This window comes from Denticeps clupeoides, chromosome 10, assembly GCF_900700375.1.
Source record: "Denticeps clupeoides chromosome 10, fDenClu1.1, whole genome shotgun sequence".
NCBI lineage: Eukaryota > Metazoa > Chordata > Actinopteri > Clupeiformes > Denticipitidae > Denticeps > Denticeps clupeoides.
Genome location: NC_041716.1, coordinates 1,150,407 through 1,176,147, shown reverse-complemented (window position 1 = coordinate 1,176,147; position 25,741 = coordinate 1,150,407). Strand labels below are relative to the sequence as shown.

General features: G+C 51.0%; 2 protein-coding genes across 3 annotated transcripts in view; one reads left to right on the top strand and one right to left on the bottom strand.

Moving 5' to 3' along the window:
• The first annotated feature begins 4,006 nt into the window (after window positions 1–4,006).
• calcoco1a (calcium binding and coiled-coil domain 1a) lies at window positions 4,007–13,114 on the top strand. Its single transcript, XM_028994357.1, has 15 exons — window positions 4,007–4,190; window positions 4,951–5,087; window positions 5,165–5,267; window positions 6,112–6,314; window positions 6,396–6,608; window positions 6,822–6,970; window positions 7,051–7,120; window positions 7,208–7,363; window positions 8,346–8,600; window positions 8,940–9,065; window positions 9,372–9,467; window positions 10,250–10,337; window positions 10,412–10,650; window positions 10,831–10,922; window positions 11,363–13,114. Exons 2-15 carry the CDS (start codon window positions 4,956–4,958, stop codon window positions 11,388–11,390), a joined length of 1,950 nt encoding a protein of 649 aa, XP_028850190.1. The 5' UTR covers window positions 4,007–4,190; window positions 4,951–4,955; the 3' UTR covers window positions 11,391–13,114.
• Window positions 13,115–15,610: 2,496 nt separating this feature from the next.
• Window positions 15,611–25,741, bottom strand: part of rarga (retinoic acid receptor gamma a) — a 30,190-nt gene continuing 20,059 nt past the window's right edge. For both annotated transcript variants that reach the window (XM_028994358.1, XM_028994359.1), the window contains 7 exons: window positions 21,316–21,464; window positions 21,044–21,185; window positions 19,577–19,740; window positions 19,321–19,497; window positions 18,129–18,333; window positions 17,127–17,285; window positions 15,611–17,037 (listed from right to left, as the gene is read on the bottom strand). In XM_028994358.1, the coding sequence (XP_028850191.1) occupies window positions 16,661–17,037; window positions 17,127–17,285; window positions 18,129–18,333; window positions 19,321–19,497; window positions 19,577–19,740; window positions 21,044–21,185; window positions 21,316–21,464 (1,373 nt within the window). In that variant the 3' untranslated portion in view covers window positions 15,611–16,660. The remainder of the gene's footprint in view (window positions 17,038–17,126; window positions 17,286–18,128; window positions 18,334–19,320; window positions 19,498–19,576; window positions 19,741–21,043; window positions 21,186–21,315; window positions 21,465–25,741) is intronic.

Genomic DNA, 25,741 nt, shown 5'->3' with positions numbered 1-25,741 from the left:
CCTGCATCACCAGAACATGTTTAGCGTTAGCTTCCATGGTGCTTTGTCTTCTCACCGGAGGGCTGATGGTATCGATTTGTTCTGATAAGACGGAGCCAGGCACTGGGCTGCCCCAGTAAAAAGAAATACCCTCCTGGCCTGTAAATGCTTGAGCCTGGGTTCGGGGTGGGGGGGCTGGACAGTTGTGGAAATAGATTACGCTGGTCTGGGGTCAGTTTCCATGTTTTTGCTCATAATGACAAAAAGATGGTTGAGAGCGGAGTGGAACGGGGGCGGTGCCAGGAATAAATCCCCCAGGATAGTCAAACCCCCCCCCCCCATCTTCATTTTCAATCTCCCTGCAATTCCAGTCGGAAATGCCACTGCAGCGGCAGTGCGGAAAGAGGGGGAACCCAGTCCAGGTCCAGGCTCCCAGCGGCGGCACCAAATCACTTCTGACACACACAAAACCAAACAAAAGCTCTAATTTCTCATTTCCTTCACTTAAAAAAAAAAAAAGAAAAGAAAAGAAAAAAGGGCCAGCGGTGGCCTAGCGGTTAAGGAAGCGGCCACGTAATCAGAAGGTTGCCGGTTCGAATCCCGATCCGCCAAGGTGCCACTGAGCAAAGCACCGTCCCCACACACTGCTCCCCGGGCGCCTGTCATGGCCGCCCACTGCTCACCAAGGGTGATGGTTAAATGCAGAGGACAAATTTCACTGTGTGCACCATGGGCTGTGCTGCTGTGTATCACATGTGACAATCACTTCATATCACTTCTAATCAGTAATCGATAACTCAGTCTACTCAACATAATGATGAACCCTAAGAAAGCCATGGCTGGTCTCTGTCAGTGTGTGTGTGTGTGTGTGTGTGTGTGTGTGTGTGTGTGTGTGGCATCACTGCAGACACGCTGGCTGATCAGATGGACCATCAAACACTAATCAGCCCCTCACGGCCCATTGCGAGTAAAGCTGTCATTAATTTCCACAGGATCACATCAAACCGGAGACGTTCTTCATGCGGCCCGCGGCCCGGCGACAGTTATATGGCCGGTGGCTGCGGCACCAAGCAGATGGGCCGGCCCGGCCGTGCATACTAAACCCCGCCATCCCACTCCCCCGACCGCGCTCCACTTCGACATTCCGACCGCTCCCATCTCAACAACAAGCTCGTTCCGAGCCGCCGCGACGCCCCTGTCTTTCATTATCAGCCGGAAGCACCGGTAAAGCCAACAATGCGTTCTGCCGTATGGCAGAGTTGCATTTTTGCACTGAGCCTCCGGTATCGACGTACGAAGCGTTTCTTTTACTCAGCTGCTCCTCCATAATTCTAATGAAGCGTGGAAGCATATTAAAACGTTTAAGCAGGTGCGGTAAAACGGTGAGAGGTTCTTCACGCGACAACCTCGCCGCCATAAAACACAGGAATCCGCCAACGTGACCCCGTCTCCACGGCAACGGAGTCCAAGGTTGAGGGGTGAAGGGGCTCCGTGTTTATTGGCAAACGCATCACTCAACCGCCAAGGGCCCTCTGAGGGAGGCGGAAGCCGCGGCGAGGTGCGTCCCCGCCCGGGATGGGCTCATCGACGCGGCCTCGGCCGGACGTGGCGCCGAGCGGCAGATGACCATCAACCGTTCATGCCGCGGTCATTCCCGAAGGTTCCTGTTGTGAAACTCGCTCTTCTCTGCGGTTCTCGCGGGTCTTCAGCCGAGACGCACGCCTTTAATCTCAATTTCACCCGAATTTCTCAATGCAGGTGGACTGTGTTTAACCGTCACCGTCGGTGAGCAGCCATGACAGGCGCCCGGGGGGGACGGTACCTCAAATCAAGGGCTTTGAACCCTCAAAATTCCGATTACGGGGCCGTTTCCTCACCCACTAGGCCACCACCGCTCCCTTTTTTTTTTTTTTAAAAGGGCGGGGCCGGCTGCGGTTCTCCTTCCATCTTATTGGTGAAAAAGGGCAGAAGGAGGAGGAGCTCCGGCGGGTTTGGTCGCCCCGCCCCCGAACTTGCAGGCTGCGCAGCGAGGCGTCCTCCTCCGCCGCTCCGGCCTGGTCGCTCTGTTAAAACCATCTCGCTTTACTGCCGGCACACAACTCGCAGCTCGGCGGAGGCCATTTTGTGCCGCTCCAGCCGTGAATTCTGCTCACTAGTGGCTCGTTGTCATGGTGACGCGTAAAGATCTACCTGAAATAATGTTGAAAATGTCCCGTTATACGCCAACGCTCCACGGGGGGGCGGGTCCAGGCGTTAAACAAACACTTCTATTTTATATCGGCCTTTATATCACCACGATGCATTACCTCCCCATGCCAGATGGAGAAAATCCCTCCGGCGGACGCCGTGCCAAGTTCAACAGGCCGGCTCTCTTCCAGCCTCCAGGAGTCCCACCACCGGCCATTAAATCAAACCTACTGTTTGGACCGTAAATGCCAACAATGGCCGCGAGGAGAAAGGAGGCCAAGGCGAACTTCTGGAACATCAGGAACAAATGCAACGGACAAGAACAAAAAACGTGCAACGACAAACTGGGGACTTCATTTATAAATATGTCTATATGCCAAAAGTGTCAAGTCTCTTGACTTGGTACATACAAGCCCATACTGAATATAACGCAGGTTCCATCATATCCCATCCAAAAAATATTCATATTGTTCCGTCCTGGTTTTTGTGGTGGTTTCCCCTGCGCTTCCCCCAGGATGCTTTTCGGTGTTTGTCTGTTTTTCTCTTTTTTTGCCCCGTTTTGTTTGTCGCTATTCGTTGTAATCCATTTCGTATCTATTTCTTCTTTATTTATTTTTTGTTAATAGAAAACTGGTTAAATTTCTCCGTTTCGTCTTAGTAGTTTTTTGTCTTTGTCTTTTCTGTTACGGGCCGCAACCCCTAGACCGGCTTGTAACGCCATATACAGATATATATGGGGCAGTGGTGGCCAAGCGGGTCAGGAAACGGACCCGTTATCAGACGGTTGTAGGTTCGAATCCTGACCGAGGTGCCATTGAGGTCCCCTTGACGAAGGTACCGTGACGGTTAAATACAGAGGGCACATTTCCACCGTGTCACGTCACTTACAACTTCAAGAGAGGATTATTGTCAGTGCAACAACATGTGGTGTCTTGACATCTTGACCCCCCCCCCTCCAATAATGCATTTATTAAAATTACACATAATTATGAATTTAGGAAAATGACAGCACAATTAAAGTAAACTTTAAAAACGAAGTGAGATGTTAACAGGAAGGGTGCACGTTTTCTCCGGAGACGGGCCAGCGGTACGCAGCGTGGACTCGCTGGACTGGCGGCATAGCGCCCCCTGCTGGCACTGCGCGCATCCTGCTCTCTGTGGGTTAATGTGACGGACAGGGTTGGCGACCCGATTTATGCCGTCGTCTCCGTGTGAGATTTCCGCAGGGAAATTACCGATTTGACGTGACTAGTAAATCCGAGCGGGGGGGGGACAAACAAGCGCGCTAAATTTACCCGGAACCCACTTTATTGTAACGTTAGCTGTGCATCTGCTGTTCCCCTTCACTGCCAGGCCGGACATGCGTTTTAAATTACCGCGAGTCAGCGGCGAACCGAGAACACGAGTTTAAAAACACATTTAAAAACGCGACTCTCGTTTATCATGATCAAATGAGGCATGACGAACAACCGCACGACGCAGTTTAAACACTCATTATGCGGGCACAGGCATTACAAAAGCCACATCGCACTTCGCAATTTTTTTTCAGAAAAGCGATTAGTTGTTTTACACTTCGCTGCAGCAACGTGACTCTCGTTTATTGGCTACCTGTCACATGCGAATTTTTTCAGCCAATCAGAGCGTTCACATGGAACGCGATGAGCGAAACGAGCCAATTACAGTCAAGATCCAGAAACACGTGTTCCCCCATCCGCGACACAGGGACTGTTGACCTTCGGGCCTTTTCGTGGCCTTCGGGATTTGTAGTTTATTATTGCAGCATCGTCGCGACTACGCGAGGCTCCGAAACACCAACTCCCAGCATCCTTTTCGCGGACCCAGCGCTCATGCCTGTGTTTTTGTTATTGTGATCGGCCCGCCGCAGGGTAAAGCACAGGCAGCGCGGCGACGGCGGATGCTTCCGTCTATTGTTTACTTATTATTACTTATTTGTGTTCGTGGGCGTTGACACTTCTGGAGCTTCGGTTTAAGAGCGACCACTCGGAGAACTAATCCCGTCTGAGGTGAGTTTCCCCCCGAGCGAGGCCGAAATGCGCAGTTTCCGACGCGCCGGAGGTTCTCTAACGTGCGTGCTGAGCGACATGTGGTGCAGTTACGATCCGCGCTGTGCTGATGTGGTGCTGCCATCTTCTCCTCCACCTCCTCCTCCTCATCATCATCAGACCCGTTTCACCGCTTTCTTTTAGGCCGTTGTGTTTGACAGCCTGCGTTATTATCATCCTGCATATCGTGATGAGAATTATTCATGTTGTACACGTTTTTGCTGAATTCGACTGAAATAACGTATTCTCAAAATAATAATGAAGTAATTAAATACCTTGTCAGAAAAAAAAAAGGAGTTTTTCCTGTTCTCCCCTCCGGCCTAAATTTTTAGGGGTTTTTTTTGTGCTTCGTGGTCACGTGGTTCAGACTTTTTTCACCTTTTAGTGGAACGTGATCCGTTCTGCTGCATAAGCCTGTTGAGGGGGTTGGATTACGGCCGCTGTCCGCCTGCCGTCTTGGCACACTGAGGAGGGTCCAGTGTGCCGCTGGAAACCCCACACCCCCAGTAACATGTGACCGTGGGCAGTCCGGCCTTCCCGGCATCCGCCTAGAGGGCACCCTCGTGGAGCCCAGCAGGTGCCTTCGCGTGTTTACTCCCCGGCCGGGCCGGTCCGGTATAATTACCGCGCTCCGCCAGCCGTCTTGCACAACGGCCCACCTCTCACCCACTCCACACGATCGCCGAGCGGCGCGCTAAAAATACACCCCCCTTCTCCGCAGCTGCCATGGACACGGCCTGGAAAGTGGAGTTCCGGAACGTCGGCAGCACCTACTTCCCGGAGAGCCGGGTGGAGTGCCACTACACCCTGACGCCGCAGCACACGTGGGCCGGCAGCGACTGGATCGGCCTGTTCAAGGTGCTTCGTCTCCAGCGGTTACTGATAAGCGCCGCTTGTGGCGGTTAATAACGTTTTTTTCCCCCGCTCCGTCTCAGGTGGGCTGGACGTCAGTGAAGGACTACCACACCTTCGTCTGGGCGCTGGCCCCGGCAGGGTACGCCGAGGGGGACAGCGCCAACTGCTGCGTCCACTTCCAAGGTGACGCGAGCCGGCGAATCGATCCGAGAGGCAGGAAAACCCGACGCGGGCGTTACGTCGCGTCCGCGTTTCAACGGACCGTAACAGGGCAGGAAGCAGCGGTGGCCGCCGAGGTCGTTTCCCGGCACCCGCCGGGCTGCTTTAAATATTCAGCAGAGATGAATATTTCACGGCGTCTGTAATTCCGTAATTACGCCTGTCAAAACCGCAGTCTGACTTGGAACGCCGGCGCTTAACTCATTACTGCGCCGGGAGCGCGAGGAGCGTTTTACAGCCGGAGCGGAGCGGTTTGATTAAGGACTCCGCAGCGCCGGAACCTCGGGCAGCAGTACGTTTATAAAGTTTTCACAGAGCAACTCATTAAAAAATAAATAACTAAAAATTAGTTTCAAAGTTTTTTTTTTTTTTTGGGTGCCGTGTCAAATAATCAATAAAGTGAAGCGATTGTGAGACACAGCAGCACAGCACACAGTGCCACGTGTCCTCTGTATTTAACCAGCACCCTTGGTGATAAAGTGAAGTGATTGCCACTTGTCATACACGGCAGCACAGCACACGGTGCACACAGTGTCACGTGTCCTCTGCATTTTAACCATCACCCCGAGTGAGCAGTGGGCGGCCATGACAGGCACCCGGGGAGCAGTGTGTGGGCTCGGTAGCACCTCGGCGGATCGGGATTCGAACCGGCAACCTTCTGATTACGGGGCCGCTTCCGTAACCGCTAGGCCACCGCCGCCATGAAAAGAGAAGGAAGAGCAGAACCAGTTGCATGCTTTACGACTGCAGTTGTCGTTTTTGAAGATGTTGGGTAAGGTGACGTCTGAGATGATTTGGCTCTTCACAGCCTCCTACCTGCCCAGGCCGAGCGCCCAGCCCTACCAGTTCGTTTATGTGGCCGGCCGAGGCGAGGTGTGTTCCCACAGCGCCCCCTTCAGCTTCTCCGCCCCCAAGCCGCTGGAGGAGATGGTGGCCGTGGAGGAAGGTGGCCCGGGGGACGGCGAGGGAGAGGACATGCTCGTGGTGGTCCCCAGAGCTGAGCTCTTACAGGTCCGCACCCCGAACACCTCGGTTCCGCTCCGCCCTGCACGCCGGCGCCGCGCGGGCTCTCACCGCTTCTCCTCCGCCCAGGCCCGCCTGCAGGAGTGCCTGGAGGAGCGCGCCGAGCTGCTGCAGACCCTGGAGGCGGCCCGGAGGAGCCGGGAGCGCCAGCGCGGCGAGGCCGAGCGCGAGGGCGAGGCGTGGCAGCGCCGGCGGCGCGAGCTGGAGAGGAACGTCGCCCTGCTGCAGGAGGAGCTGAAGGAGCGGGAGGAGGAGATGGAGGAGATGAAGAAGAAGCAGGAGGTACATGTGACCCACCGCCGCGCGGCCACGCGGTCCAGCAGGCAGTAGATCATGTGGACGTTTTTGTCAAGAGAACCCTTCATCTCTCTTATCAAAGCAGCGATTTATATTCACATTCAGATATGAAAACGTTTACGATGGTTTTATTATTACGCAGAAGATGGCAGCTTGGGGTGAAAAGGTTGTATTGATACGTCCCTCTCGCTCACACAGGAAGTTGTGGCCGCCGGAAAGCTCCTGGCTGGAGAGAGAAGCGCCTTGCTGGCCAAGAGGGAAGCTGGAGAGCAGCGGGTCAGGGAGCTGGAGGAAGACATCAAAGTGCTGACGCAGAGGGGTCTGGACCGGGAGATCGAGCTGGAGAGGTGAGGCGGTCTTCTCTGCTGGTGTGTGTGTGTGTGTGTGTGTGTGTGTGTGTGATGAATCCTGTCTGTTTTGAGCGCAGGATGAAGGAAAGGGCCAAAAAAGTGTCTGCACTGAGGAAAGAAGGGGAGGACGAACAGAAGAATCTGAAGGTACACACACACACACACACACACACACACACAACCTCACGCAGTGCAGACAGACAGGCGGAGGTGTGGCCTGTGTTGCGTCTGCAGGCCAAGCTGGAGCAGACGGAGGCGGAGCTGCGCAGTCTGTCTGCCGAGTTCCAGAGTCTCCGCAGCTCTCTGGCCCAGAGAGACACCCACGCCGTGCAGCTTCGAGACACCATCACCACCCTCACACACAAACTCAACACGGCACACAGGAAGGAGGTGAGCGCCCCTAACACACACACACACATAGAAATGTGTGTCATGGTCAGCCGTGCAGGGCAGTCACCTTGTATTAGATTCCATAAAACCACCTCTTTACGTAAGTGACTTAAAGAAGTAAAAATTTACTTGTAGTAGTAGGTTTGCAACGCAATATTTTTTACTTGAGTACATTTGTGAATTAGAAACTCGACTTTACTTCGCTAAATCGGGCAACACTGGACTCGTTACTTTTTAAAACGGTTTCTTATGATTTATATGACTTGCAATCAATCTAGCCATGCGGTCACATGACCACACACAAGCCATGGGGTCACAGTGGCACCCAGAATGATAAAAGTCAGATGTGACTGTCCCCAGCACTAAAACCAAAGTTTACAGAAAGAATACAGAATCCCAGTCTTTTATATCGACTCAATGTGTTGTTAAATGGTAGTAGGGGTGGTAGTAGCCTAGCGGGTAACACACTCGCCTACGAACCAGAAGACCCAGGTTCGAACCCCACTTACTACCATCGTGTCCCTGAGCAAGACACTTAACCCTGAGTGTCTCCAGGGGGGGACTGTCCCTGTAACTACTGACAGTAAGTCGCTCTGGATAAGGGCGTCTGGTAAATGTTGTAAATATAAATGGAGCCATAAGCCAATTAGACCGCTATGATTATGATTAAATGCTTTTTTATTCTTACTTGAGTAATTATTTTTTTTTTGGATTACTACTTTTTACTTGTACTTGAGTATTAATATTTTAATAATTTACTTATTAAAATACTTATAATATATATCTATAAATATATACACACACACTGATATATATATATACTGAAATATTTGTAGCGTTACTTATTAAAATACTTATAATATATATCTATAAATATATACACACACACTGATATATATATATACTGAAATGATGTAAATTTAGGCCGTTTCATAGATTCTAGGTGCATATTTAAGTGTTTACTTTGCGGCACTCCCGGCAGGCGGAGGCCGAGGCAGCGGTGGCCGAGCTGAGGAGCGTCCAGGAGCGGCTGAACGCCAGCGAGCGCGCGGCGGAGACCCTGAGGGCCGAGCTGAGCGCTCTGGCTGCCCGGCGGGACCAGGGGCAGACCGAGCTGCACCAGGCGCGGCTGCAGGCCGCCCAGTTCACCCTGCAGCTGGCCGACGCCAGCCTGGCGCTGCGGGAGGGCCGCGCCACCTGGGCACAGGAGAGGGAGAGCCTGCAGCTAACTGCCCAGGTAACGCATGTAATGGGAATAACAGGCCAGCATTATTACAGGAATTTTCATTATTTTATTAATAAAAATGAGAAAAACATTTTGAATCGTAATGAATCGCAAGTTTAGTGCATTTGTTCCATGAAATTTGTGGAACAGTTCGGGGACCGTTTGTTTGGGGCGGGTTACAGTGACGAGAGGTATGAGGGTCACGGCTGCCACGCCACCAACAACATTGCACAACCCGCGAGTGGCGGTGACAGCTGGGAAACTAGAGAGCGCTGATTCCCTGGCCGGGTTCGATGACATAGTGACCCCGAATCTGGGGGCTCTGACGCGTCACTCTCCCCCCTCGGACAGATGGACCGCACGCGGATCGACAAGCTGCTGGAGGAGGTGCAGCGGAAGGAGGAGAAGCTGCAGGAGGAGAGGACGGCGAGGGAGAAGGTGGAGGTGGAGCTGGGCAGAGAGAAGGACTGCAATCGGGTAAAGATGTCACATCAAACAGAAGGGGCGCGGTGGTGGCCCAGCGGTTATGGACGCGGACCCATTACCGAAGGGTTGCGGGTTCGAATCACGAGCCGCCAAAGGTGCCACTGAGGTCCCCTTGATCAAGGTAGCATCCTCACACCCTGCTCCCCGGGCGCCTGTCATGGCTGCCCACTGCTCACCAAGGGTGATGGTTATAACAACTATAAAAACAATCTCAGAATTTTATTACCCTCAATCACTAATTGTTAGATTATTTTAATTTTATTCTAATGTGTGTGTGTGTGTGTGTGTGTGCGCCAGGTACAGCTGAGTGAAACTCGCCGGGAGCTGCAGGAGCTGAAGGCCAGCCTGCGGGTCGCACAGAAAGAGAAAGAGCAGCTGCAGATGGAGAAACAGGCAAGTTGAGCTCCTCCCACAATACCCATAATGCCCGAAAAGGAGCCGTGCTGGCAAACCATAATTTACAAAAATGTGCAGCGATAGTGTTTTTTTTTTTTTTTTTTTTTCTCCAGCTGGTCTGCTATAGTGCATTGGTCCAAAAACCCGGCCTAGCGGGTACGGAAGTGGACCCGCAATCTGAAGGTTGCTGGTTTGAGTCCCGAACCGCCTTTCCTGGCTTCCCACTGCTCCCTCAGTGGAGGGGTTAAAGGCAGAGACCATATTTCACTGGGTGCTGTGGTGTATCACATGTGACTGCTAATAATGTTAATATCATGCCTGCTAAAGTCACATGGAACTCCTTAATCAGTGCAGATGGTCCCTGGAGGTGTCAGATGCTTGATTCTTTTAACCCAAAATGCACCATAATGCACACACAACGCTTACGTATTTAACAACTGCAACTACTTGCTAACTACATATGTTCTTGTGATTCATATTTATGGTTATTTAAATTTCTGACATTTACCAGACATCCTTAAACAATCAGTAGAGACAGGGACGGTCCCCCCTGGAGACACTAAGTGCTCAGGGACACGATGGTAGTAAGTGGGGTTTGAACCGGGGACTCTGTGGTCTTCTGGTTCATAGGAGAGTGATTTATTCATATGTATTCTTTATCATCTGAAATCCCAGCACGTGCCGGTTATAGAGGTATAATATAGTATCTGCAGGGGACTTTTGGAGGTTTATGTGTGTGTGTGTGTGTGTGTGTGTGTGTGTGTGTGTTTTTTGAACAGGACATTCTGGAGTACACCCGTCAGCTGGAGCAGAGGCTGGACTCCATGTCAGACTGTAAGTGGGGAGACTCCGCCCTTCTTCAGAGCGGTGAGTCTTCGTTTGAGTGGCGTCTCTGTTGCATTGATGATTAGTTTTTGACGTCTGTCCCTGTCCTCCCCTAGCTCGCCCGCAGAGCCCGTCGTCTGACTCGGAGGACGAGAAGCCCGAGGCGCTGCAGCCGGCGCGCACCCCCAGGCCCCTGCCGCCCTACGTCCTGTGTGACCAGCCCGACACGCCCCTCCCAGCCACCCCGCCGCCCTCCCCCAGGACCCTGTCCAGAGGGGCGGCCGTGGTCATCAGCCAGCCCGCCCCGCTGTCCTCTCCTCACCCGGCCACCAGCGACACACACAGCTCCGACTCGGTGAGAGAGAGAGAGGGAGAGGGGAGAGAGAGAGAGACGGATATGAACTGAATTGTTGGAGTTGTGGGACTCATTTGTCTGTCTGCGGAGGACATTGGTGGTTTTGAAGTTGATGGTCTCTGATGACTGTGTGTGTGTGTGGTTGTGTGTGGTTGTATGTGTGTGTGTGTGTGTGTGTAGGATGAAGACTCCGAAGGGCCTCAGTCAGGAAAAAGCAGCTCTGAAGAGGAAACAGCTCTTCTGTTGCCCAACCACAGAGACACTGTCCTGGGGTAAAAACGACAACACACACAACTACAGACACACATGCGTAGTTACAGCAGATCCGGAGAGGGACGGGTAATAAATACACGTCCCTTTAATTACCATCTGTTAATCTCATTCTTATTAAACTCCTACATGATACAGTCTTCAGTTATTCACAGGTCCCGTTTTTAAAGGTTACGTTCATATAACGTACCATACAATTTTATTCAAAATGGGTATGTATTTTTTATATTTTTGCATTGATACCAGGTATTTTTAGAGACTATAAATGTCTTTATAAGACTGTAAAATGGAGTGGTCTGGTATGGTATTAAAAATATTTGTTGCAGATTAACATTTTATACTGTGGGATTTTAGTCTGTACTATAAGAACAAAAATAGTTCCTTGTTTGATACTGGATGCATGTGTTTTGTGTGATGTCCTCTTCCTCTCTCCGTCCCCCAGTGACCTGTCTGGTGCGTCCATGTGGTGAAGCTCGTGACGAGAGGGACGTCTTCTGGGGGCCACGGAGGACCTTCGGGGTTCGTTACAGACTCTGTAACAGGGTGGACACTTTGAGCTGCATCCGTCTCTACCGAACATCTTCAGTCTTCACTTCTCCTGCTCTGGCTGGTTTGTTTCCTGGATTATGTCCCTTCATGCTCAACTCACCTAGTTTATGGATTTTTAAAAACAAAATTTTTTATGGTCTTCATTTACATTACATTTACAGCATTTATCAGACGCCCTTGTGAATTACAATCAGTACTTACAGGGACAGTCCCCCCTGGAGACACTCAGGGTTAAGTGTCTTGCTCAGGGACACGAGTGCATTGTAGCCACTAGGCCACCACCACCCGGTAATGTACTGACCGTGATATAAAACCGTGGCATGTTCAGCCACCGTGATGCAAATGAGATGTCCTGTATCTGCAGCCGAGTTGAGCAGGTCCCATGCACGGTGGTCACAGGACACCAACCAATCAGAGTGCAGCTCAGAGTGTCTCGCTGCTGTTACACCCACCTGGACCCATTCAGCACCCAGTCTCCTCTGCGTTTGTACCGATGGCTATGTTTAAAATATGCAAATTGCTTTAACACTTTATATGCACTTTGATTATGCAACAGCGAACACACTCCTCAGCACAAATGCATCACGAGCCCGGGTCTGCGGGAAAAACGCGACATAACTTTACATACAGTTAGTTGAAGTAGGCCGTTTTATGGTGTGTGTGTGTGTGTGTGTGTGTGTGCGCACGCGCCAGCTTCTGCTGCGAAATGGAGTAAATTTAGAACAAGCGCGATGGGAAAGTGCAGCATACGTTATAACTGTGAGGGGAGCTCAGGGGAGGGGAGGCGGAATGTATGTCAGGACAAATTTATTCGCCAGAAGGAAGACGAGGGAGCAGCGCTGCTTTTCAAGCTCTTAGACGTACTTTACAGGCGAGTTTTTAAAATAAAGTTTTAACCCTACAGGTGACACTACAGATTGGTTTTGGGATTTAATCCGTAATAACTGTTGGTTTTTGAAGTACCTTGTGCCTCAGACACACATTTTAAGGAAACTCTTCTAAGAACTCTTGTCCATTGAATATTTAATTCTATTATTTATGGTATTTTCCGTGTAGGTTTACGTATGTAATGTACTGGTTAAACTTAATCCAGGGTGAAGTGTCACAAATTCGTTTTCTTGGGAAGGCATGACTGCTGATGCAAAAACGTCTTTAATTTTAATTATTCTGCTGTTATTTACACGACATTTATTAATATACCTGACTTGTTTTTACTATTGTGCTCTTGTTAGGCCATAGTCCTTTTTTTTGTGATTTTTACGTGTTATATGCTTTAAAAATATACAAGGTTTCAGTTGCGTTTGCACAGCGGCCAGAGATAATAACACAATTTCACCAACAACCAAAGCGTGTGGTCACATGACCTGAATGGATATGGCAATGACAGGAAGGGACGCTTCGTTGGAGGATTTTGCTTTTATCCCATTATAGCTGCAATGCTGACGTACTTTCTCCCGGTTTCTCCCGAGCATTTTCCGTAACGGCTAGAAACTGGCGAGTACGGTATTCATAAACCAGCAGCAGTAACCCCCCCGGGTGTGGACGGTTGTGGGCGTTTCATTTATAAAAGGGGTTTTTTAGGCTCTTCAACACTGTACAGGGTGGGTGCTGGTTTCCATAATAAAAATACTGTTTATGCCTTTGATGTTGTGTCCAGCGTGTTCATTTCTCGGGACACTTTATTAGCCCAGAAACTTTTTTTTTTTGTTTTTGTTTTCGACCCCTTCTGCTCTCTGACCCCAGCCTGGTTGACCTTTACTTTTTGTCCACGTCCACAGCGCTCCTCCGCCCCCCCCCCCTTCCTCGCCTTCGCTCATTTCGTTTCTTTGTCTCCAGGACGGGGTGACGGGAGCTAATTATAAAATCAATGGTGCCGGGCTGCCTGCTTTATGGCCCACTCTAAAACGTTAACGGGGAAATCACCGTAGGATTGATGAGTCCCCCTCTCCCTTTATCTCTTTTAATTAGAAATGTAAAAGATATGAAGACCCGTCTCCCAGACTTTATGACTCCGCATACTCTTCTTGCCTTAAACCACTTACGAAAAGAAGAAGAAGAAGAAAAACAATAACGATAAATGTCATTTTCTTCGCCGCTTGTTGCCGCTTTCATGGCCTCGCCTGCCCTTCCCTTTGTCATATTCTTCAACTTCGGAGGCAGTAAGAGGACCCCCATCCCCCCGTCCCTGCCAACGGGGCAGAGGTGTAAAAATTTACGACATCCACTTTCCCGGCGCGCCTCACCTTCCCCCCAACCTTCGCCGGGCCCCGAGCTCCCGTCACTTCACCGTCTTCGGGCCCCGAACCATCACGGAGCCAGCGCACAGCGCACAGGCCCATTCTGGACGAGGAAGACGCGAGGACGTCAGCACATTCCTCAGGCCTCCCCCGTCCCGGCCCTCGCTGCGGCCTGCTGGCTCGCATCTTCTCGTCTGCACGCTCCGCTTCGCCTTGTTTAGGACCCGCTCCAGGCAAAACAGCGACATTCCGGCCCGGTTCTGCAGATCGGAGTCTGCTCGTTCCATTATTCATTTGCAGCGAAATCGATAGATGAACTAGTATATTCTCAATAAATACGATCTCATCTTCTTAAGAAACAGACTATATAGTAAATAACAACACTTGGCCATTTCTCTGTTGCTGTATTTGATTGATTGCAGGTAGTGTTCCAATAAATATAAAAAATGAACTGAGTGATGAATATATTTATAAAGAATATTTATGTAAAGACTTGTATCTCGTTTGCTTGTTCCACATTTCGCAGGCTAAATTTCCATGAGCTGATGATGATGATGATGATGATGATGAATGTCCCAGGTAAGGTCCACTGTAGGAACCCGGTGAAGGTCCCAGCCATGAATGGGGGACTGTCTCTTTAAACCTCCATCCCACAATCCCTTGTGTTCCCATGGCAACGCCTTAGTGGGCTGGATATACGAGGCCATTTAGTTTCCACCTTGTAAAACTGGGTGATGAACGGGCATTTTTGATGCCGGTGTTTATTCATCTCTATTTAATTAAAGTTAATTGTTGTAATTAACAGCTCGCTCGTCGGGGTTTATTTTTTTATTTTTTGCATATTTGAACAACGCATGATTACGCTTGAAGGGCAGGAGGCTGGAACGCAGCAGTTGGGCCACTTCTGAGCAGTAAAACGCTGCAGTAAAAGAACTGGGCCGCTGTGGGCGGGGACATCTGGAGAATGTGGGCGGGGCTCAAACCTGTGCTCTGCTGTCCTGTTTTCTTGTTCTTTTCTGCTGTGTTATTGTCGTTATTATCATTGTTTCTAACAAATTGAATTGAACAAGGGTGTCTCAGAAACGAACCTGCTCACCGCACTCAGCGCTGAAATTAATGCCATTTGTTTATATATATATATATATATATATATATATGTGTGTGTGTGTGTGTGTGTAATATTTATATATTATAAAAGCCATTTCTAGTGTAGTGTAAAGATTTGGGTGTTTGCCCATTAATATAATTCCTGCCGCGAACTGGACAAATATCTTCATTGTGTTTGGGACATTTCGGTGGTTTTATTCCAGGGTGCGTGGCGCCCTCTAGCGTCTCATTCCGCGCCATCGTGGGCGCGCAGTTGCGCGGTGATGATTAATGGTGTTTAATGATGTACCCAGGTTTAAACGGGCACAAACGTTTCCCCGACGTTCCCCCAACGTTTCTCTAACTTTTCAAATTGACCCAGGGGGCAAATAAGATAACAGCACCAAGTGGTTGAATAGTGAGCAGGCCGAGTTACATCCGAGACCTTTACTTTCTTGCCTTTAATCTATGAAATGTCCATTTCAACGTACGTTGGATGCACGAATGAGCTTGATGCTGCTGGGCTTCTGTATCTGTGCTCTTGTTGCTTTGATGAATTTCTGGCACGAGTGTTGAATCGCCATCATGGTGCGAATGTGGCCACTACGTGTGAGCTCGGAGTCATTTTGTCATTTGTGACCCATCGTCCATCAACACCAATTGAATTAAAAAATGTTCTTTGGCTCTTTTCTAATTTGTCTCACAAGACCAAACTCATAAGCTCAAACACACAAAAAATGTGAACCATTATGCGGAGGAATATAATGATCTTCAAAAACTATTAAAACGGAAGCCATAAGCCAATATTAATTACACCATTTGTAGCAGGAGTTTTATTAAATAATATCAGTTTATAAAAGCAAACTTTTTTTTTTCCTCACAAAATGTCATTTATTGTGCCTTTTACGGGTTTATATGGCTTTAATATGACAGACTTTGTTGGCATGAACTGAGCAACCAGTAATACCTCAGCCGTGAACAAGATAATACAACAGAAAAGAACCGACATTCGGTTGGTGGCAAGGTCTTCCTGAAGCACCGGGGGACCACCGCAGACTCGCCGCGTCCTCCGACAGCACCTGCTGGACAACGTCCTCCAGCCACAGGAGAGGCGAGAATTCCACGCGGCTCGGACGAGGTCCGCCGATGCCCTCCGCCCCATCTCACCACGGGCCAGGTCAGCCGAGGGCACCGGAAGCTGTTTGGCGGGCGTCCCAGAAGGACAGAATTTGTCTCGACAGCCGGAGTTTGGTCCACAAAATTGCCCTGAGTTTGGATAGGCATATGAGAGTGTTTGTTTTTGGTGTGTGTGTGTGTGTGTGTTTTAGGGATATATTGCTGGAGCACGAGCGTGGAGAACATCACCGAGACCTTCAGAGGAACGTGGAAAGCGTTCGCGATGGTAAAAGTGCTACATGTCTGGCCGAGCGACGCCCGGAACGGAGGGGACCTGGGGCTGCGAGTCCCTGACAGCGGAGTGGCCACCGCTGGTCGCTTTGGCACGTACAAAAAAGGGGAGTAAAGACGGCGTCCGGGTCAAGTAATGCCAGCTGTCTCGGCACGCCGGGCTGATTATCGCCTGCGGGCGTGGAACCGGGCGGAGTTCCACAGGCAGAGAGGACGAGGAAGGTATGTCAACACGTAGGGTTTGGTTTCGACCTGTGGATCTTCTCAGCAGTTTTAAATTGGTGTGTCGTGTATTTTTTAAAAAAAAAGAGTCGTTTTGTTCGTATTTTTTGTTGCTTTTATCTCGTCCCGGCGGCCATCTTGTCTCATCGCTGACCGCGTGGCCTGAGTTGAGAAGAGTCTACACGTAAGGCTCCCGGTTTCTGGGCGGGGTTCAGAGGTCAGGCGTGGGCGTGGTCGCCTCACTGGGCCCGGGCCACGTGGCTCTTGGTGGACGCGTCCACGCTCGCGTCCTGCCCGCCCCAGGCCTCGCCTTCACTGTCCGTGGCCCGGTCCTCCTCCCCGAGGTCGTCGTAATAGTCATCGTCGTCCTCGGGCGACGGCTCGCTGCCGTTCTCCGTGGCCCAGCCGTCCTCCTCCTCCTCCTCCTCTTCCTCCTCCTTCTCCGTCTTCACGGTGGCGTTGGCGGCAGCGGCGGCGGCCGGGGGTTCGGATTCGGTCTTGTCGTCGCTGCTTTCGGCCTGGTCTTCGAAGGCGTCGGGGTTCTCCAGCATCTCCCTGATGAGGGGTGGCATGGGCCCAGGGATCTCCATCTTGAGGGTGATGGCTCGTTCTGCTCCTGCAACGCAAAGATGGCTGAGCTTATACAGCAGCAAGCATTTTAATGGCCTTCTAGAAAAAGACGTTCAGATCTGGCGGTGGACGGACCCTTCGTGCTGATGCCGCGCAGGTCTGTGATTTTCATCAGCATGCGAGGGAACATGTGCGGCTTGTTGGGCCGCCTACGACGGGCGTAGATCTTCAGCGCCTCCAGAAGAGGCTCCTGTAGCTGATCCACTCGCTGCGGCTCCTCCAGATCCATGCGGTCTGCCGATGGGAACAAGTCAAAGGAGAAAAGTTGCGGCGTGAGAACGAAGGTTGTTTAATGGTGAAATGTCCTCCTCAACAAACATTTATGACGTGATGGAGGTGAGATGTAATTCTGGTCATGTGACTATATCTAAACGAAACATATCTTACATTTACATTTACAGCATTTACCAGACGCCCTTATCCAGAGCGACTTACAGTCAGTAGTTACAGGGACAGTCCCCCCCTGGAGACACTCAGGGTTAAGTGTCTTGCTAAGGGACACATTGGTAGTAAGTGGGATTCGAACCTGGGTCTTCTGGCAAGTGTGATACCCACTAGGCTACTAGCACCCTTACCTACCATCGAATAAAAACGAGACTAAAATACCTCTTCATTTTCATTGACTAAAACGAGCAGAGACGTTGTTGTTATTATTATTATGCAGAATTTCTGCACTTCCTTAATACGCATTCATGCCATTATTTATTTACAAAACCTTGTTTTAATTATCAAATGGGTTTGACTAAAAGAAAATGGTGATTTTTTCTGTTCTACTCGGTACTGGTACTATATTGACTGGACTAAATTACAATTTTCATAGACTAAAATACTCATGGATAAATTTGACTGAAATAAGACTAAAATGCTAAAACGTTTAGTGGACTGAAAGATTAAAGTGAGCCTGGACGTGACTAAGACTAATAAAGACTAAAATGACAGCTGGGCACAAATATTAGATTAAAACTAAGACAGGCCGCCAGAAGCAACTATAGCATGAACGTGCCCGGCGTGTTTGAACTGAGCCTTGAATTGACCGGCAGGGGGCAGCACGCCCCCTCTGGCTTGGCGCTGTAGTACCTCCACAGATCAGGCAGATGGCGCTGAGGAGGCCTGTTTCTGTGTCGTCCATCTCCAAGGGCAGCAGCTGCCCGGCGAAGGCGAACACCAGGTCGGTGAGAGGGCCGAAGCCCGCATTGTGCATCTGTGTGCGGTTGAGCGTCAGGCCATCTGAGAAGGTCATGGTGTCCTGCTCGGGAGTGTAGCGTGTGCAGATGCGCAGCATCTGACAAACAGAACACGAGGAGACATAATAAGAGGAGGGAGGTAAAGAACGGCAGATCAACAGTTGCTCTTTCCAAAAATATTAGTATATAATTATAGTTCCAGCATGGCATTTTGATTGGCCGGGAGGAATTCTAAGCATGGCAATGCTCTGACGCAGGTCTTTAAAGGTCCCATGACATGATTTTGTTTTTTTTGCTTTTATATCGGTCTTGTTTGTTCCATTTACATTTACAGCGTTTACCAGACGCCCTTATCCAGAGTGACTTACAATCAGTAGTTACAGGGACAGTCCCCCCCTGGAGACACTCAGGGTTAAGTGTCCTGCTCAGGGACACGATGGTAGTAAGTGGGGTTTGAACCTGGGTCTTCTGGTTCATAGGCGAGTGAGTTACCCACTAGGCTGCTACCACCCCTTTGTCCTCTAATTCTGTATCTGAAGTCTTGGTGCAGAATTACAGCCACTTTGATCCAGTCCCGCAATGAGATTTCCCAGAGGTTTCACCGTCTGTAGCTTTAAATGCTAATGAGGAGGTTAGGGGCGGGGCGAGGATTTTTACATCCAATTACCGAGCAAAAATGCTATACTCATTTGAAAGCCATGACGATTGGTGGAGTTTTTAGGGGAGGTGTGTCAAATTCTCTGGGCAGACAAAGCATGACAAATGGGAGGTAACCTTTCCCCTTATGACGTCATAAGGGGATCCGACCGTCTGAGCTGCCGCTCTCTGAATGGTGAAGCAGAACACTCTTTACACCTATCGCCATTTCTCGTATTAATGTTAAATAATCTCACAAAGTCGCATTTTCTTGACGGGGGACATTTAAATATCGTTCTACCTTATTATATTGCTTATGAGACCAGCTGCTGTGGAACGATGTTCCTGTTTCATTAGAGGTTGTTTTATACTCCCGACATCCATTCTACCATTCAAGTTCTACTGGTGTTCCGTTTTGCGAGTGGGGATTGGAAGTGGAGGCACCGTACCAGGATGTCAAGGCAGGCTGACTTGAGCAGGGTGATCTGGTCAGCGATGGTGAGGCTGGTGAAGCCTGGCAGCCGTTTGGCAAACTCCACAATCTTGATGATGCACTTGGTGGAGAGTTCGCTGAACTTGTCCCACAAACCCAGGTCAAGCTGGACCCTGTGGTCTGAGCTGGAATTCTGCAATTTTACAGACATTTACACGTGTGGGTGCCGATTGTGGCGCTCGATCGCTGTGTGCGTTCGGAGGGAGACTCACGGTGGTGTATTTCCCCAGCTGGCACAGCGAGGGGAACGTCTCCCGGTGCGCCTTGCTGACCTTGTTGACCAGATCCTCCAGCTCTCCACTCAGCTCATAGCTCTCCGGCAACACGGCCTCCTCCTTCACATCCTTCTTCTTCTTGTTGCGGTCGTTGCGCACAGCTGAGGATGATGGGAAATGTAGTGAATAAACCCCGGCGGGCTTCCCTTCCCCCTAACTTTCCTTCCTCGCAGGAAATCCAGTAATAGCAACGGCACAATGTGGTCATTACACACGTCCCACACACACAAACATAAAGCCCTACGAAATCGCTTTTATATTTCCCATTTTTAATTCCAGGTTTTCTGTTATAAACACGTTCATTCACCTGAAAACTGATTATGAAGTTGGATGGGGGAAAAGAACAAATGCAATATGACAAATCACATTAAAATCACTGTTCAACAAAATGCTTTATCGTTCACTTTTGGAAACGAATTAAATGCAAATAAAAAAACTATTTTGCAATATGACACAACCTTCCTTTCGTGAAATAGCGTGTTTCACTTCAAATAAATAAACTTTGGGTGGACGTGGAATACAAAAAAAGTCATGAACTGGAAGCATATTAATAAAACCACGTTTTGAATCAGCTGATCTGCTGATTCGCTTCTTTTCTCTGTTTCTGATACGAGTTATTGACTGTAAGTGGCCGTCACGTATGTTCTTACGGAAGAGTTGCTCTTCCGATTTATAAAAAATAGTTTGGCTCTCTACTTATTGCACTGAGATTCAAGTTCTGTCATTTTTTCTGAGGACATCGGCGTCCCAGCGGGCCAGGCCGGACCACTGGGCGTCTGGAGCGGCGCAGATTCAGACACCGACAGCCTCTCCGCCGCAGCTGGCCGCACGTCTACGTGTCCGAAAGTCACGTGTGGTGGGCTGCAGCGGCAAGATTCTGCGTTGCACAGCGGATCCCGTTTTATTCGTCGGAAAGGAGGCGCTGGACGGGCGTGCCGCCCTCGCTGCTGTGACCTCATGCCATGTCACTTGGAGGGTCACAATGAATTCCCACCCAAGGGACTGAAGTGGCACCGCATGCGTGAACGCTCATCAGAATCAGAATCAGAATCGTATTTATTGGCCAAGTAAGTGCAGCACATACAAGGAATTTGATTCCAGTAGACGGTGTCTCTCAAGTTCAGAATACAAACAACAACACCGACAACAATGTGCAAGGATGTGGTCAGTGTTATTGTACAAGTTGTGGATTTGTTTGTGATTTATAAATAACTATATCTACTTTTTATGAAGTAAATAGGCAAAAAAACTAAATCCTGTACATAAAGTGCATTGTGCAATGACGGAGGTGATTTGCAGTTTCAGCTGTTTAGGAGGCGAGTGCGGTCAGACGGAGCCTCAGGGAGGCGGCGGCGGTGGCGGCGGTGGCCCCGGTGGCCCCGGTGGCCGGGCGCGCCTGCTCACCTTCCTTGGACATGCCGACCTCGAAGCACTTCTGCAGTCTGCAGTACTGGCAACGGTTTCGGGTGACCTTGTTGATCTGGCAGCTCTTGTCGCGGTGACAGGTGTACACCATGTTCTTCTGGATACTGCGACGGAAGAAGCCCTGGAGCGGGCGGGCGGGCGCGAGAGAGAGAGAGAGAGAGAGAGACATGGTCGTCCACTCCAGCAGAACCGACGTGTAAATAGTGAGCCGGCCGTGTTTCTCAGCATCACACACGAGTGACTAAACTCACCTTGCAGCCCTCGCAGGAGCTCACACCGTAGTGGTAGCCAGAGGACTTGTCCTGGCACACAAAGCAGGGCTTGTAGACCCGCGGGGGCGGAGGTGGCGAGGGCGAGCTGGGCACCATCTCCTCCGAGCTGGTGCTCTGGGTCTCCACCGCTGGAGAGGACAGCATGGAAAGAACTTCATTATGGTTATCAAGAGGAAACGGTGAACGGGCATTACGCTCTCACGTGGAAATAGAAAACGGGGGGACCAATACATGCGTGGGCACGTCAACTTTTCTGGGATTTTTCTTTGGGAAAAGTGACAGACGTGGGACCTTACGGGGCCGTCTGACCCATTTTCTGCTCTGTCGCCTGACAGGCGTTATCTGTCCCTCCGTCCCTTTTCAGACAAGCTGCGGGCCTGCCAGACGCCGCGATAGGACAGACAGCTCAGGTGGACGGTCGCAGGTTGGAGTCCCGGGGCCGGCTTCCTCGACCGGCTCCTGCCTCCTGGTCACGCCCGCAGGGCTACATACCTGTCCTCTCGCGCCCCCCGAGGTGACCTGGGACACAGGGTCCACCCACACTGTTCTTTTCCCAGCGCACAATACATTACGGGGACAGCCCCCTCCCCTGGAGACACTCGGGGTTAAGTGTCTTGCTCAGGGACACGATGGGACCTTGTGGTCAGCTGGTCCTATGGTGTTACCCACTAGACCACTATCGCCCAATCGTGGCACACAAGTGCATGCTGGGCTGAGAATAGGGCTGGACGATATTATTGAACGATTCGATTTTCAATCCATTTTTGTCACATTTTGTCCCTGATATTGCCAGACTGGAAGCGAAGACACCAGAGATAATAAACACTTTATTAACATATGAAAACATGAAAACATATTGCTAACTTTGCTAACTGTATGTCCACTATATGTTCCCCCCGTTTCTACATAGGAATATTGCTGCACTCCCCAGTACCCCGTTTTTCATCAGATTTGGAAAATTTAACCGTTTCCGATTTTGGAAATTTTGCCTCTACCATTTTGCTGTGAATAATTTCAGTATATAATTTCCAATGCCAGCAAGCAACAAAATTTTTAAATATTATCGCTCAGCTTGGTCAGATTCAGCGGGTGAAATTCAGGCCCACGATGCTTCACTGCGCCGATAACAGTCATCGGTTCTCCAAGTTATCATAAACGCCCTCGAGGGGTTAAAGCCCGCGCAGACTGAAATCTGATCATTTCTCAGGATGCTGTTTGTCTATAGAACGGGAAACGCTCGTACTCTCTCTCTCTCGCTCTTTCATTCTGCCGCGTGAGCGCTAACGTCTCGCATGCACGGTCGTGCAATTTGTGGGCATCAAGGAGCCGCCGTCAATATGTGGAGGACATCTGGATCTGGCAGCCGCAAGTCTGCCTTTCAAATGAACGTAAAGACACACACAGATGCACAGAAACGCCCAGGGCCATCGATCAAGATGGTATAAGCGAAAGTGAAGTGTGATATACACAGTGAAATGTGTCCTCTGCATTTAACCATCACCCTTGGTGAGCGGTGGGCACCATGACAGGCGCCCGAGGAGCAGCGTGTGGGGACGGTGCTTTGCTCAGTGGCACCTCAGCAGCACCTTGGCGGGTCGGGATTTGAACCGGCAACCTTCTCGTTACGGGGCCGCTTCCTTAACCGCTAGGCCACCACTGCCACCAGCCCTGGCTCAGAAGGTGCGACCGTTCATCTGTTTGGTCACCGATGAAATGAGCTTGTGAGTTGTGAGTCGGTTGAGACGAGCCTGGGACTTGGGATTTAGCACCTTCTCTACTTCGTAACCCAACTCTTCTTTCAACTTTAACCCCCAGATGTCCTGTAAACTTTAACCCCTTTAGGCTAGCCATCTCCTTTTCCCCCCATATCCTCATGTTTCCTGGCCTTAAATTCCTGAGTGCAGGCCTGGCAGGTTTTAATGGAGACCTCGGCTCGTAACCGGCCCGTAAAGCCGCGGCATGGCCGGTCCAGACTTTATTAGGACTCGGTCACCTTGGGCTGCTATTCACACCAACAGCTGTAGGCTCAGCCCATAAAAAAATGGGCCCAATCATAAAAATAGGGGCGTGCGGGGGATAGAGACAGAGAGAGAGAGAGGGAGACTCTAAAATTCAAACTTTTACAACCTCTCCCCCCAAAAAGCACCTTCAATGGGGAACACAGGGCCGCCCTAAACTTAACCTATAACCCTCCCGCTGCTCATCGCACCAAGGGCCGGCATTGTTGGCGGGGCGTCTTCTAACGGAAGAAAGGGGGGCGTAAAAAGAGGTCGCTCCCCACGACCACGACGGAAGGGGGAAGTTGTCCTTGACCGTGAACGGGCGGCGGTCACGCTCCCACTACGCCAAACGGACGCTTTTCAGTGAAGAGCTTCACATGGAAGAACTCCAAGTCGTGAAGCCGTTCCGGTAAATTCCTGATGTTGGTGCGGCAGGCCGGCCAGAGGTGTTGACAAGAGGGGGGAAAAAATGCGCGTGGTGTCAGAATGTCTGCCGACGGTGACTCGGAGGTGACAAGCGGTCTGAAGCGGAAGGGGGGGGGGGACATCCGTCAAACTCAGAATGCGGCCACTCGCCCGCAAACACCGCGTTCACGCGCTCTTTTCGAGGCCACACAGCGAGGCGGGTCCTTCAATCGGCGTGACCCCGCCCCCCGTCCCCGTCCGCTCTGTTGGGGAAACAAAAGGGCGGCGAAACGAGAAGCCTTCTCATCGCCGGACTTGCATGTCCGCCTCGTTGGCGAGAGGTGGACGGCCGGGACGTTCGGAGTGACTGCGGTCTCGGTGTCCTCCCCCCTCCCGGCGTGAATCACGACATCTGACGGGAATGTTGAAGACGGCACGCGTTGCCGAGCTCCAGTGACTGTGGGGCCGTGTGTCGCAACGCCGGCGTGTGTTTTAGGGTTTTTTTTTGTTCATGTCTGAGCAGCGTATGACACGTTGGCGGAGGAACAAGAACTCGCTTTCACAATAGAACCGCACTTTTTGTGTACGTGACGGTGGGTGTGACTGAATCTTCAGCGGAACGCTGTTCCCAGAACGCGAGTCTTGGCATGCGAGCCTGCGACCGTGTGTGTGTGTGTGGGGGTGCGGTTCTGAGTGGAACGTTCCCCACTGACCGTCTCCGAGGTTCCTCCTATTTGATTTGCAAATGTAGATCTGCGCTCCGTTCGGAAATACTTCTGCACGTTTGCAGGGCCGAGGTCGTACTCAAAGCCGCGTGACACGTGGCGGTTTTCGAGACGGAGGAACAAGGCTGGCAGAAGGGGGCACAGATTGGCCGGGCAGGTTGATGGAACAGCAGGGCCTACGAGGCCACGCCCAGCGGACGTCCTTCACCCACCTTCACCCACCCATCAGACATCAGGCCTGCTGGGCACAAATGCTCCAGCCTTCCGGCGGGGGGAGGAGCCAGGCGGGGCCGTCTTCCTCTGCCCACGTCTTCCTGCCATCCTCCGGATGCCACGTCGGCGTCATCGTGCCACTTCTTTCAACGCAAAGCGCGCTTCCTTCCTCTTTTTCTTTTTTTTTTTTTTTTTGCATTTTCTTTTTCCGGAAGATTCTCCTTCATTTCTCCTGCGCCGCAGCGTTCATTCATGCTGCCGAGGTTTTAACATTTACATTTACAGCATTTACCAGACGCCCTTATCCAGAGCGACTTACAATCAGTAGTGACAGGGACAGTCCCGTCCTGGAGACACTCAGGGTTAAGTGTCCTGAACCTGGGTGTCCTGGTTTTGAACCTGGGTCTCCTGGTTCACAGGCGAGTGTGTTACCCACTAGGCTACTACCAGCCTTTAATCAGAGGTGCTAAACAGTAGCAACTCCCGCCATTACCTGCCGCCGGCGCGGCCGAGGACGGAGCCGGGCCGCCTTCTTCCTGTCCCTGTGGTGGGACTGGGCCGCCATCCAGGAGCGAGAGAACTGGACGGGACCCGGGGGGTTTACACCCGCGCGTAGACACACAACACGTCCCAGAGTACCTGCCGCCCGCGCCCGGGGGCCTCATCGCACCTCCGTGCCTGGAGCCGCGCCGCGCCGGAGCGTCTCGGCAGCACGGCGCGGAGGGCCAGCGGCCACGTTAAAGAACGGCTGCTCTTCCTCGTGGCACCTCGTAAACTGCTTCCAGGTTTTATATATATGAGGCCAAGTCGAGACAACAATAGGGCCCTTCCAGACACACACACTCTCACACACTCACACACACACACTCACACACACACGAGACTGTGTCGCTTAAAACAGCACGTACCACAGGAGGTCCTGCAAAAACCCATCTGGTTCAGCCCTTCACACAAGAATACTATTCAGACGCGGGCCAACATGGGGACAGAGGATCGACTGTGTGGACGAGGAGCGCACATCCGTCGTCCACGTGACCACGGCGATGAATACGGACAATTCAT